The sequence below is a fragment of the Neurospora crassa genome, linkage group I, assembly GCF_000182925.2.
Source record: "Neurospora crassa OR74A linkage group I, whole genome shotgun sequence".
NCBI classification, from domain to species: Eukaryota; Fungi; Ascomycota; class Sordariomycetes; order Sordariales; family Sordariaceae; genus Neurospora; species Neurospora crassa.
In genome coordinates this window covers 6889011-6901500 of record NC_026501.1, presented here as the reverse complement: position 1 = coordinate 6901500, position 12490 = coordinate 6889011, and the positions used below count along the sequence as shown (strand labels likewise).

Below are 12490 nucleotides of genomic sequence, written 5' to 3'. Positions count from 1 at the left end.
TGAAATGACGATGTCTCCGAACAATACCAAGTATAAAATATCAAGGAGTATTGAGTCTGCAATAACAATGGACAACGTCCCTCTCTTCCCGCAAGCTGGGGGGGCCATCGTCTCTTCTTATGCCACCAGCTAGAGGATGTATCCCCTGTCGAGTAGGACGAACCCCGCGCGAGGCTGGCGCTTCCGTGCCAATATCATAGATCATGATACCACCCAAACCGAGGTGATTCGCGGGCTAAAGTCGATGTTCTTGGCGAGAAAGGAGGGTGTCTGCTGTCGGGCCGCATCTCATGTCCTCAGCTTCTTCAGCGCCGCAGCGCGTGCCCAACAGTCCCGACAGGCTCACGTGAATGACCGAATGTAGGGCGGTCGCAGAGCCTGGTTGTATCGTAAAGTTGGAGACGACCCGAAAGGATTTCGGATAATGGCGCCTGATGGAATCCCTGATCATCCTCCGCACCCACACACCGACGTTCCCCTTATCGCTCTCATACAACATTGAAAGCGAACGGTAGAAGAGAGACACTCGCCGCCACAGGGTGTTGAATCAGACTCGATGCCAGAATGGTTGGCGAATACTCGGTAAGTAAGCCATGCTTATATTGGGAGTTTCTTTTGCGATGGAGCATCTCGACAGTCCGTTGCACATCTGATCGGTCGTGTTGTGAGATGGTGGTGGTGTTTTTGCTGTCGAGGGGAAAACCCGCGTCGAAGTTCCCGTCCCCGCAGGACCTACACTACCTACCTAGCTTCAAGGCTTTATAGCACTGCCTCCAAGTGCGAGTGCGCAAGCCCCACAGCACATTACAGCGCATCATAGCGAGCGCAGAACATCGACCGAAATCTCGACTTGAAACCTTTGCGTACCCGATCATCGACCGTTTCCTACATCCAGAACAGGCTTCAGCGATTCAGTCTTTCCTCGTCCCCCACCACCTTACATGCTGTCGAATCTGCCGAAGATGTGAAAGGTCCATTGGGCTTGAATCTCCTCAACGAACCGTCCGATCCCCGAATCGACTTCATCTTCATTCACGGATTGGGCGGTGGCTCGAGGAAAACATGGAGCTACTCGTCCGATCCGGGCATGTTCTGGCCCAAGGAATGGCTGCCTAATGAGGTCGGCTTTCGACACGTCCGCCTTCATTCGTACGGCTACAACTCGGACTGGACAGCGAGGAAGGGGCGCGCGTTATCGATTCACGACTTCGGTCAAGCATTGCTAGCTGACATCTACGGCGGTCCTCATCTCCGGAAGAATGGAGATGTAAGTGGCTTGGATTACTGCCCAGCTGTTTGTGCTACATCTAGGCAGTTTGACTGACCCGAGTCTCCCTATGGAACAGACCCCAATCGTGCTGGTAGCCCACAGTATGGGCGGACTTGTTGCCAAGAAAGTAAGTCGACAATGTATTGAAAAGTGTGGTGGCCCGGCAGCCTGTCATGTCGTCTGATGTCTGACATTCAGTCAATCCGTAGGCATATCTGTTAGCGACCCGAGATCCAATGTATGCCTCGATTGCGCAAAGAATCCATACCATCTACTTCCTCGCCACGCCCCATCGCGGTGCGGATTCTGCCCAGACGGTCAAACTTTTGCTTTCATCTGCCGGATATGGGGCCAAAGGATTTGTTGATGATCTCCTCCCTGGCAGCGGAACGTTGGATGTAGGACAATCTGCAAACACATGTTGCTCATCTTCTTTATGCTGACTCGAACAAGCAAATCAACGACGAGTTCCGTCATCATTGTGGGAATGTGCACCTTCGGTCCTTTTTCGAGGGTGTACCAACAAGCTTTGCCGGCATCAGGTCGTGCTTGGTTGTGGACAAAGATTCGGCCGTTCTAGGCAAGTTTGCTCAAACCGCGTACCGGCCGTGGAAGCACCGTTCTAATTCCTCCCTTCTTATATGATTTAGGACTTCCAAACGAAACCTCGCGATACATCGAAGCGGATCACCGCAGAATCTGCAAATTCGAGAGCCCCGTCTCCCCTAATTATACAATACTACAGCAGTCCTTCCTGACTACCATTGAGGACATCGAAGCAGACAGTAAGTGCGACGTTATCCTTGGCTGAATATCTGGTAACTCTATATCAGGCGGATATAATCCAAAGGACGAGCATAGATCGCAAATGAAACTAGTCTCCTCATTTCTGCACGTTGATCAGAGACCTGACGCTACCCTTCTGGAATTAAAAGGAAAAGAACATCAAGGATCCTGTCATTGGGTCACAGAAGAGCGCGCCTTCCAAGACTGGATGCAAGAGCCTTTCAATTTGGAGAGCTGCGACCCGCTTGAGACGGCACGACAGACTGACAACAAGAAGGTACTGTGGCTCAACGGAAGACCAGGGACTGGCAAGTCCGTTGTTGCTGGGCACGTTATCAGATTTCTCGAGGCGTGCAATTTCGACTGCAGTTTCTACTTCTTCAGACGCAACACCCAGGCTGCTACCACTGTTTCCGGATTACTTCTGTCGATGGCATATCAAATGGCGCAAAACAATTTCGATATCCGGCGCTCCATCGCTGCAATGGCCGAGGATGGTCAGAGACTCAGTCACGCCGACCATCATATGATTTGGAGCAAGCTATTCCTTGAACGAATTTTCAGGACGGAAACCACTCGGCCTCAGTTCTGGGTCATAGATGCAGCAGATGAGTGTTCTAGCAAGGGCTTGGCTGCATTCATATCAATGATATCGAATTTGAGCTGCAAGGTTCCTATTCGAGTTTTCATGACAAGTCGGCCCGGAGGACAATTGGAACGACTACTTCACCACGAGAAAACCCAATACTCCGTAATTCGCACTGGTCAAAAAGGATCTATGGGAGATATCGAACTCTTCGTTAGGGGTAGATTTCCTATTGAAGCCTCCCAAATGCTCATCGATGAAATCCTTGCCCGATCCAATGGGATCTTTCTTTGGGCCTCCCTCACGATGACAAAGCTTGAGGACTGCTACACCATCGAAGACAAGCAGGACGCTCTGAGGGGCATTCCATCTGGTATGGACGATTTCTACCTCCGAATTGTCGAGTCCGTTGTCGACTCGCCAAGTTGTGAGCTGGCCAAATGCATTCTCACATGGGTCATATGTGCCCCCTTGCCGCTCCGAGCTGAAGAGCTTGCGGAAGCCGTGAAGCGGGACATCGGCCGGACACTGGACGCACTACCAGGTCAACTGCCATCTATCGCGGGACATCTCATTGAGGTGGACGATAATCACCACGTCCACATTCTCCATCTGACCACATCGGCTTTCCTGACCCAGAAGCGAGATGAACCAAGTTTTTGGATTGATAAACAGGCTGCGCATGGTCAGATCGCCCAAGTCTGTCTTGAGCTCCTTTGTGGCACAGAGTTTGCTCCACCGAAGTCACGCCGCGCTGGCGCCGCTTCCAAAGCAACTCCGTCACCACTCTCTGACTACGCGGCCACCAACTTCTCCTACCATCTTATGCATAGTTCATCAGCTTGCGATACATCTCTCGTACTATTGGACAAGTTCTTGCGATCCAATGTCCTTACCTGGATAGAGAGGGCAGCAAGAAGTGGCGATATTTCCATCCTGTACCATACGGCACAGAGGTTAAAAGCCTATCTCGCTCGCAGAGCTAAATATCAGCCACCCCTGAGTGTTGAAACGCAGACTATCTCTGGATGGATCACTGACATGTATCACATTGCTGCAGCATTCTACTCAGGTCTTCTCAGTTCGCCATCGTCGATCCACTTCTTAATTCCTCATTTGTGTCCTCCCAGGTCCATGATACACAGCATTTTTACGAAGCCATCCAAGCTGCTCAGAATAACAGGAACCTTTGAGGAAGAATGGAGTGATAAGCTCACATGTTACCTGTTTGCTGAAGAGGCCCTGTCTCTTGGGTTCTGTGGTCGGTACCTAGCAGTCGGCCTGAGAAATGGCAACATTGAATTGTACCAGACCGGTTCAAGAGCATTCGGTTCCGCCCAGACACTGAAACACGGGAAGAGAGTCCAGCGTCTGGCCTTCAACCAGTCATCTACTTTGCTCGCATCTTTTGGAGCTCGACAGGTGACAGTCTGGGATATTCGCCGGTCCAGCAGCTCAGCGTTCCAAGCTATGTGGTCACAACGGCTGGAATTCGCACCTTCCGAGATCAAATTCAGTCCTAATGATGAGATACTTTTTCTCGCAAACCCACAGCAAAGCTCTTTCAGCGCCTTTGATGTCACATCGGGCTCTATAAAGGAGCCCTTGCTTCTGCACGCACCTCCAGGCTCGCCTCCGGACTCGGACTCGTCAGACGAAGAGGCGCAAAGACCCAAGGTCTGGACGCCAGCGCAGCTGATCCGCCTCGATGAGAGTCAAAAATTAGCCGCGCTCGCATATCGAGATGGAACAGCTGCTATATGGAATCTCGAAGATTTTGGAAAGATCGGCTGCTTTGAGAAAGAAGGGTTCGAAGGTGTCTATCCTGCGCCGCCGATCCTCGACCTTATCTTCAATCCTGTATTTGAGCTTGAACTACTCGCAATTTCCTACAAGGACGAGGAACTCGTCATATGCAATCCGTGGTCCCTGATGCAGCAAGCAAGCTATCGTCTGCAGTATTCGCTTGGGATCCTGGCTGCCACCTCTGACGGACGCATATTGGCAGGCGGTGACGAAGTTGGGGCAATTCATCTGTTTTCCTTTGAGACTTTGCAGCCTCTGTATCGAATCGAGAGACCTGACGAGCGATTTCATATTCCAGGTTTGGTATTTTCCTCTGACAACCTTCGCCTGTTCGACATCCGAGGGCAGTGCTGCAATGTATGGGAACCACTTGTTCTCATTCCAAGGGGCGGATCGGACGACAGCTCATCAGAGCCTCACAGCAAAGAGGTAGCTAACAACGATACTGTGGCACCAAGCGCACACTTCTTTCATTGGGGAGAGGCAATCACTACTATTGAGTCGGCCTTTGACGGAATCGTCGTTTTCGTGGGTCGTCAAGATGGAACGGTCGATATTTGCGAGTCGGCGACCGGCGAATGCATAGAAAAGCTGAAGTTACATGATAGCCACGCACCCATCCACCAGGTGGACTGGAATAACGAAAAGAAGACACTATTCTCCATGGATATCAGCGGCCGCTGTATCCTGACGAGGTTGGAATTTGACCCTAAAAAGCGCACGCAAATTGGGGTGACGAAATGCTTAGATCACAAAGAGCAGACTGGATGCCCATTTCAAGCGATACTGAGTCCCCAAGGACTTTCGATTTTTCTACACACATTAGCTGGCATCAAGGTCGTTGCCGCCATGGCAGATAGCATCGAAGGGACCATCGTTGAGAACAACAACTTTCACTGGGGATCTTCAGATGCACGTGCTCGCTGGGTAATTCATCCATCCAACTCCTCACACGTGTTGGCTCTTAGAGACAAGCGCGTTCATGTTTTCGACTGGTCAACCCTACAACCTCTCACTACAGCCGATGGCATTCTCGCAGATAAAATCACATGGCAAACAGACCTCCCATGGATCAGCCGTTCGGGTTCAACCTATGTAGGGTGTGTCTCTACTGTTCTAAGCACGCCATCGTGCCATTTCACTGCCTTTGATGCTTCACAAGTCACGCCAGAGACCAAAAGTCTCGCCCTGCCTACCCGTAATATCGAGGTAGTGGGCCTGCAAACAGTGGCAGGCCTCATCCGGTCTACTCTTTATTTTCTCGACACGAATGGATGGGTTTGCTCGATCAGCCTCAAGAATCTTGATCGGACAAGCTACTTCACTCGGCACTTCTTCATTCCGCCAACGTGGCACACGGGAGGTAATGTCGTCATCAAGGTGATATCAAAGACTGCAGTAGCGCTTGCCAGAGGAGAAAAACTCATTGTCTTTCACGGGTTCCTGGAATTTGGCGAGAAGGTTCTCTTTGATGAAAAGGTTATCATTAGCTGATGGCAAGTGCCCTGGGCAATTGATGGGTTGTTGGCTTGTTCGTTAGGGGCCCAGCCGTTGAATACACGTTCTGTTCTCGTCGAGAGGCTGGAAGTCTGTTAGCATTTTAGATTCACCCAATGCCGGTTTGTTGGTTCGTAGCTGAGCCTGGTATCACAGTGTTTCGCCTTGTTCTTTCCTTCCATGGATACAAACCTTGCAGGTCTCTCCCGCGGTGACCAATCACCCAACTTCCCTTGTGGCGGGAGTCGCCCCTGCCTGTTCCAAACTGCACAAATGGTTTGCTATCTACCCCTCTCTCAAAATACCTCTAACGAACCATGACCGCAAGGAAGTCCTCAGCTCGGTTCTTCTTCTCATCTGCCTCCTCGATACGGTGATCCTTACACAACACGGTGACAACTGGAACTACCGGAGACAAAGTGAACTGGACAACAATGTCACCAGCCCCACCAGTCGAGACCAAAACACACTCAGTCGCAGTCAACGAACTCACCGAAACAACCAGCGTTGTGGTTCCCAACCTGATCGATAAAGATGTGGGAGAAAGTGCAACCGAGTGCCCTCCAGCAGCCTTTTCCTCGACAGTACCACCAGCACCAGCACCAGCACCACCGTTTTCCGTCTTCACTGCAGCCGAGAAGCAATGGATCAGCTACACTGCCTCCTTCGGGGCCATGTTCTCCACGCTGAGCAGCTACATATACTTCCCGGCGCTGGTTCCAATGGCGAACGGCCTTGGAGTGTCCGTCTCACTTGTCAACCTCACGGTCACTTCTTATCTGATCGTTGCCGGCATCGCGCCGGCATTATTGGGGGATATAGCTGATCAAGGAGGACGAAGGCCGGCATACATCCTCATGTTCATTCTGGTTGCGGCGTCCAATGTTGGGCTCGCATTGCAGAACTCGTATGCCGCATTGTTCGTGTTGAGGATGCTTCAGAGTGCTGGGGCTTCTGGTGAGTGAACACTTGGTTTGGTAGATAGGAACAGCACCGATGCTAACGCAGATAGGGTCGTACGGCGCTGCGTATGGAATCATTGCTGATATAACGACTGTTGCGGAGCGCGGCTCCTATGTGGGCTCGCTGATACTGTTGTTCGTTACCATAATCCCATTGTTAACATGTTCGTTTTAGGGCTGATGAACATATTTCTTGTAGTACCAACGCTGCTCCTAGTTTCGGCCCTGTCATCGCCGGTGTACTTGCCCAGAAGCTCGGCTGGCGATGGATCTTTTGGTTTCTGGCCATCATGACGGGAACCTACATGATCATTGTTATCCTTCTGATGCCGGAGACCCAGAGAAAGATTGTCGGAAACGGTAGCATCCCGCCAAGAGGCATTCACAAGAGTCTCTTTGAAACACTATGTCGAAAGCGAAGAGTAAGGCGTGCAAATAACGACGGGCATGTGGAAACCCAAGTTGCGCAATTCACGGATACCAAGAAGGCAAGGAAATGCCACATCCCAAACCCTTTCACATGTATCCCGATGCTGTTTCTCAAGGGTAATTTGGTCGTGATTCTGATCGGATCCATCACATACGCGGTTAAGATGACGCTGCAAACGTCATTGGCCGCTCAGTGCATCGATATATACGACCTGGATTATCTCCAGGCTGGGCTGGTCTACCTGCCATCGGGCATTGGAGGCGCACTCGCATCTTATGCCACTGGTATGTGTGAAATCCGTCCTTCTGAGCGTTGTGATCAATGTCTGACATATGCTGCTAGGCAAATTCCTTGACAAGAATATCAAGAAATACTCTGCCGAGGCCGGTAGGGAGGGACAATATCGCCGAGGTGAGGACATATCGGACTTTCCCATAGAGAAGGCTCGATTTGTGGGGATTCACACCCTCATCCTCGTCTCGTCGGTGGGATCTGCTGCTTATGGTGTTGGCCTGAGTGAGCGAGCGGTGAGTTAGCCAAGTAATGACAAGGACGGGTTCTGAAAGTGAGTGAGCACAAGCTGACGGGTCTTTTCACGATATTAGCACCTCGTAGTGCCACTCATTCTCCAGTTCCTGACGGGCGCCGCAACATCGAGCATCTTCACGGTAAGTCATTCCTCGAGCAATAATTGCCCAGTATCTGTCCGCTGACTTCCATTGGACAGCTTTGCGGAACACTCCTTACAGACCTCAACCCCCAAGCTTCCGCCACCGTCCAAGCATCGTATAACTTGGTTCGATGCCTGGGAGCCGGTGCTGCGATTGCTGCACAACAACCCCTGGCAGATGCTGCTGGCTCCGGATGGTGTTTTGGTGTTTTTGCCATCGTCATGCTGATGGCTTCGCCGCTTGCTGTGCTCATTGAGAAGCGAGGGCTGGAATGGAGAAGAGCGAAAGTCTGATGTTTCTGTTCATGAAACATTCTTTCACGGCACTAGGGGCATAGCTGAGCCTTATCGTCCTGTGGTCCCCTATTTATGCAGCGCCTCTAGCGCCCGTAATTGTCCTGGAAAAGCGGGGGAAGTCAGCGGGGGTCGAGCAGCGGTTAACGTGCGCCAAGAAGCGGGTCGCTTACAGGGCCCCCACAGCACTCCACTGATAGACTCACGCTAAAATGTGCGCTAATTATCAGATGATCAGATAAGATCCCATCTTTGCCCTCGCCTTCCTTCCGTCCCACGTCCGGCGTCCTGTCACTCCACTTCCCATCCCGTTTTCATACTCTTTCATCAGAGCTCCGAGTCCTCTGCATCGGCGACACTGCGGCTCGGTCGCCTTCCATTTTTTTTTCAACCCACCAATCCTCTTGGGTCATGAATTACGGGCAAAAGGGCGCATGGGCGCAGGACGCTCTGCGCAACGCCGCATCCGCCGTATCCTCTACCTCATCGTCCATGTTGGCGGTCCGAGATGTCCAGAACAGTGGTGATGAGGGTGGCGACCCCCTTGATTTGATCCCCTCAGAAAAGCTCGAATACCTCTTGAAGCTCGTTCGGGCTCTCTTCGACGCACGCTTCATCGCCAGCTGTTATAACATCGCTGTGCTCTTCACCATCTCCGTCTTCGCAGGTTTGCACTGGCGTAAATTCAGAAATGACCGACGACAGTGGCTGGCTAGGATAAGGGGTAAAAAGTCAGATTCAGTCCAAAGGACGACAATGACATCGACAACAACGGTCCAACCGCCTTCTTCGCCGGCATCATCCAGCCGGTCCCGCCCCGGCACATCCACACCCACTGGCAACTGGAAAGACAACCTCGTTGATCTTGAACGATCGCCCCTTTTACGAGGGCGCACATCCAGCCTCACCATCAACTCAACCCGTCTCGGCCGCAAGTCAACAACCATTGGCAACACTGTCTCCTCCTGGCTCGCCCGTCAACCGCCACCCATCCCCATCATCAATCGCACCCTCCCCAGCAACGGCACCTCGCTCTTTATTGCGCTCTGGATCCTGTTGAACATCTTCTTCCAGATGCTCCTGATCCCGCTCCGCTGGGACTTCTTCTTCGTCTTTGGCGACAAAATGGGCTTCATGTTCATCGTCAACCTCCCCCTCCTCTACCTCCTGAGCGCCAAGAACCAGCCTTTGCGCTTACTGACCGGCTACTCGTACGAAGCGCTCAACATCTTCCACCGCCGCGTTGGCGAGATGATGTGCTTCATGGCGCTGGTGCACTTCGTCAGCATGGTCATCTGGCAGTTCGTCCTGGCTGAAGACTGGATGTTGGCTTCCAAGACTGCATGGGCGTACTTTACGCACCCGCTTATCCTGTGCGGTCTGGGCACTTTCACGTCGTATGAGCTGCTCTACTTTACCTCCCTGGGGAGTTTCCGACAGCGATGGTACGAGCTCTTTCTGGCCTCGCACGTCGTACTCCAGATCGCCGCGCTCGTGTTTCTCTGGTTCCACTTCTACACCAGCCGTCCCTATGTCAGCTTGTCACTCGCCATCTTTGTCCTCGACCGGCTCGTCTGGCGACTGCGCTTTAAGCGAGCCACCGTCACGGCCGACATCCAAGTGCTGGAAGACGGCCAGACCTTTCTGGTCTCAGCCGACTGGGACATCCTTCCCCGTCCTCGACCCAGTCAAGACCAACAACCCTGGTGGAAGTCGCCGCCCTGGTCCTTCTTTTCCTTCTTCCACCCAAACAAATCCATCCTCAACGGCTGGCACCCCACAGACCACGTCTTCCTCACCGTCCCCTCCCTAGGCGGTTCCCACGCTTTGCAAGCCCACCCATTCACCATCGCCTCTGCCGCCCCCGTTATTAACCCTCACTCCACATCAGCGGCGGCAGGCGAACAACAGCAACAGCAACAGCAACCCACCCACGCATGGTTTAATCTCCTCATCCGCTCCTACTCCGGCTTCACATCTGACCTCCTCCGCCACGCCCAAGCGGGCCATGCCCGTGTGTCGGTGCAACTAGACGGGCCGTACGGCTCTTCGCACGCGCTGGACATGCTTCGGGCATCGAGGAGTGCGATTCTGGTGGCCGGAGGGAGTGGCATTGCGGTTACGTTTCCTTTGGTGTGGGCTTTGCTCCAGCAACCGAAACAAGATTTGTTGTTGTCAGACGCAGAAGAGGAAGAGGATGAGGGGGAAGAAGATAAGGTAGCAAGAAGGGTATCGCCGTCAACCAGGCGGCAGAAGCAGAGAGTACATATGCTCTGGGTGACGCACTCGAGGTCACACAGGGGTTGGATACCGCAAGAGCAGTTTGATGAGTTAGTTGCGCTGGGACTGGACTTGGTCATTCCGGAGCCAACGGAGGATGCGGGGCGGCCGGATGTGGCGGGGATTGTGAAGGGATGGATCTTGGATGCGGCGAGCGATGGGCTGGAGTGCGGGGTGGTGGTGTCGGGGCCGGATGGACTGAATAGGACGGTGAGGAATACTTGTGCTGATGCGATTGGGGAAGGATTGGATGTACGGATAGCGGTTGAGAAGTTTGGGTGGTAGGTAAGAAGAAAAATAAGCCGTTGTGGATATGATAGAAAGCCTCTCACATCACGAGGCGTTGGCGTTATGTTTCGTGTTATTCAGTTGGGGAAAAGAATGAGAACAACGTTTTCGTACACACCCAAAATCCTATTGTTGTGTCATATGTAAACAGAAGAAATATGAATTTGAACAGTTGTGAAGCAAAATCAATGACTTAAATCTTCCCTTCAATGCCACATGTACCCTTCCTTTTCCATGAAAAACCGATACCTCAACCTCACAGAAACACCACATCATACACCCCAAAACAAACCACTGAACAATGCCTTCCACGCTTTTCGTCTCCTTCTTTTCTGTCAATTTCCGATTTTTCTTTTTCTCACTTCTCTTCATGGCCTTTCCACTCACAACTAAATCCTCCTTTCACACCATCTTTCTTTCTTTCTTTCTTTCTTTCCTACTGCTGCTGCTGCTGCTCACTCCCCTTCAACTCCCCGGCATCCTTCACTCCCTTGCCCACCTCCTTCGCGCCCCTCTCCACTCCACTCCCGATATTCGACACCACATCCCCCACGGGCTTTCCGATCCCGCCGGGAACCGCGCTACTGACCGTCTCCCCCAGACCCCGGGTCGCCGCGCCCACGGTGCCGCCGACCGTGTTGGCCACGCCGCCGAGCGTGTTGCCGAGCGTCGAGGTGACGGGCTTGGCGGCGCCCGCGAGCGTGTCGGTCATGCCCGAGGCTGTGCTGGAGGCTTGCTCGGTAGCTTCGCCCATGGTTTCTTGGGCCTTCTTGCTTGTCTTTTGGGGATCCATTTCGAAGGGGACTTGTAGTTGGTTTTTGGGGGGAAGAAGAAGAAGAAGAAGGAGGAGGAGGAGGAGGAGTTATGATGGGTGTTGGTGATTGGTGGGTGAGAGATTCTCCTCTTGTTGACCTGGTGGTTTCTTGACGACTTTCTTGGTGGTGCCAGATGGCATAGAAGTGTGTTATGTTGCTGCTTGGAGGATGTGAGATCAGAGAAAGACAAAAGAAAAAGAAAGAAAAGGAGAGGGAAAAGTAGAATAGCGGATGCTGTTTGCCCGATTTCACTACTTGTAGGTAGGTAGGGCAACGAGAAGGAGGGGAGGGGGGGTTGACAGCACTTTTCATCAGCCTGACCGCACGGCGACGAGTTCTGACGTCATTAACGATCATGGAGGGCTTATTCATTCAGAACCTTTTTGAAGCATGAGGCCAATGTGTAGGCATGCCAATGACAAGTTACCCAAAATCTCTCATGAGTTTGAAGGCATCCTCGAATATCTGAGCATCAATCCACGGTATTGTTTTGTATCTCAAAGGTTACGGTTGGGAAGTACTGCTATATTTAGAGAGAAGGGTCCCGTTCAACCCCTGTGGGGCTATCACATGCATGCTCTACTTGCCCCGCGCCCCCGCCGAGGGTTGGCCGTACGGGGATGAGGGGGCAAAAATATCATAAAAAAGTTGGAGACTCGGATACCGGGAGTCGAACCCGGGGCTGTTGAGAGAGCAGTCACTCCTAAGAAGTGAGAGTCAACGATGTTACCGCTACACCATACCCGATTGAACTGATATGGTCCGATTTCTTGTTGGAGACTGGGTTTGCAAGCTGTCATTATAGT

The 12490-nt window shown here is 52.3% G+C and overlaps 4 protein-coding genes and 1 non-coding gene across 6 annotated transcripts; 3 read left to right on the top strand and 2 right to left on the bottom strand.

The window, feature by feature from the left end:
- Positions 1–645: 645 nt before the first annotated feature.
- NCU00874 lies at positions 646–6116 on the top strand. Of its 2 annotated transcripts, none has more exons than XM_011394538.1 (6): positions 646–1267; positions 1347–1397; positions 1480–1668; positions 1724–1850; positions 1921–2055; positions 2104–6116. In XM_011394538.1, exons 1-6 carry the CDS (start codon positions 1088–1090, stop codon positions 5940–5942), a joined length of 4521 nt encoding a protein of 1506 aa, XP_011392840.1. In that variant the 5' UTR covers positions 646–1087; the 3' UTR covers positions 5943–6116. The 2 variants fall into 2 exon arrangements, with proteins under 2 accessions (XP_011392840.1, XP_011392839.1); XM_011394537.1 differs by having other exon boundaries at positions 1347–1420.
- A 263-nt stretch (positions 6117–6379) lies between these two features.
- Positions 6380–8301, top strand: NCU00875 (hypothetical protein; the record flags this gene model as incomplete). The annotated part of the gene is made up of 6 exons (XM_959698.2): positions 6380–6902; positions 6958–7042; positions 7107–7621; positions 7680–7864; positions 7943–8005; positions 8065–8301. The coding sequence occupies 6 exons, from the start codon at positions 6380–6382 to the stop codon at positions 8299–8301; spliced, it is 1608 nt and encodes a 535-aa protein (XP_964791.2).
- A 250-nt stretch (positions 8302–8551) lies between these two features.
- NCU00876 (ferric reductase transmembrane component) lies at positions 8552–10991 on the top strand. Its single transcript, XM_959699.2, has one exon. The coding sequence runs from the start codon at positions 8713–8715 to the stop codon at positions 10864–10866; it is 2154 nt and encodes a 717-aa protein (XP_964792.1). The 5' UTR covers positions 8552–8712; the 3' UTR covers positions 10867–10991.
- A 20-nt stretch (positions 10992–11011) lies between these two features.
- On the bottom strand, positions 11012–11894 carry NCU00877 (hypothetical protein). Its single transcript, XM_959700.2, has one exon. It carries the CDS (start codon positions 11660–11662, stop codon positions 11306–11308), a length of 357 nt encoding a protein of 118 aa, XP_964793.1. The 5' UTR covers positions 11663–11894; the 3' UTR covers positions 11012–11305.
- A 445-nt stretch (positions 11895–12339) lies between these two features.
- Positions 12340–12431, bottom strand: NCU15048. Its single transcript has one exon. It is a non-coding gene; the product is annotated as a tRNA-Glu (tRNA).
- Between the last annotated feature and the right edge of the window lie 59 nt (positions 12432–12490).

What these genes read in the sequence shown, in the direction of transcription:
- NCU00874 (XM_011394538.1), top strand. Translation starts at nt 1,088, where the DNA reads ATGTTCTGGCCCAAGGAATGGCTGCCTAATGAGGTCGGCTTTCGACAC. An exon ending in ATCTCCGGAAGAATGGAGAT is followed by an intron (nt 1,268 to 1,346) that starts GTAAGTGGCTTG and finishes CCTATGGAACAG; the next exon opens with ACCCCAATCGTGCTGGTAGC. An exon ending in TGAGGACATCGAAGCAGACA is followed by an intron (nt 2,056 to 2,103) that starts GTAAGTGCGACG and finishes ACTCTATATCAG; the next exon opens with GCGGATATAATCCAAAGGAC.
- NCU00876 (XM_959699.2), top strand. Translation starts at nt 8,713, where the DNA reads ATGAATTACGGGCAAAAGGGCGCATGGGCGCAGGACGCTCTGCGCAAC.
- NCU00877 (XM_959700.2), bottom strand. Translation starts at nt 11,662, where the DNA reads ATGGATCCCCAAAAGACAAGCAAGAAGGCCCAAGAAACCATGGGCGAA.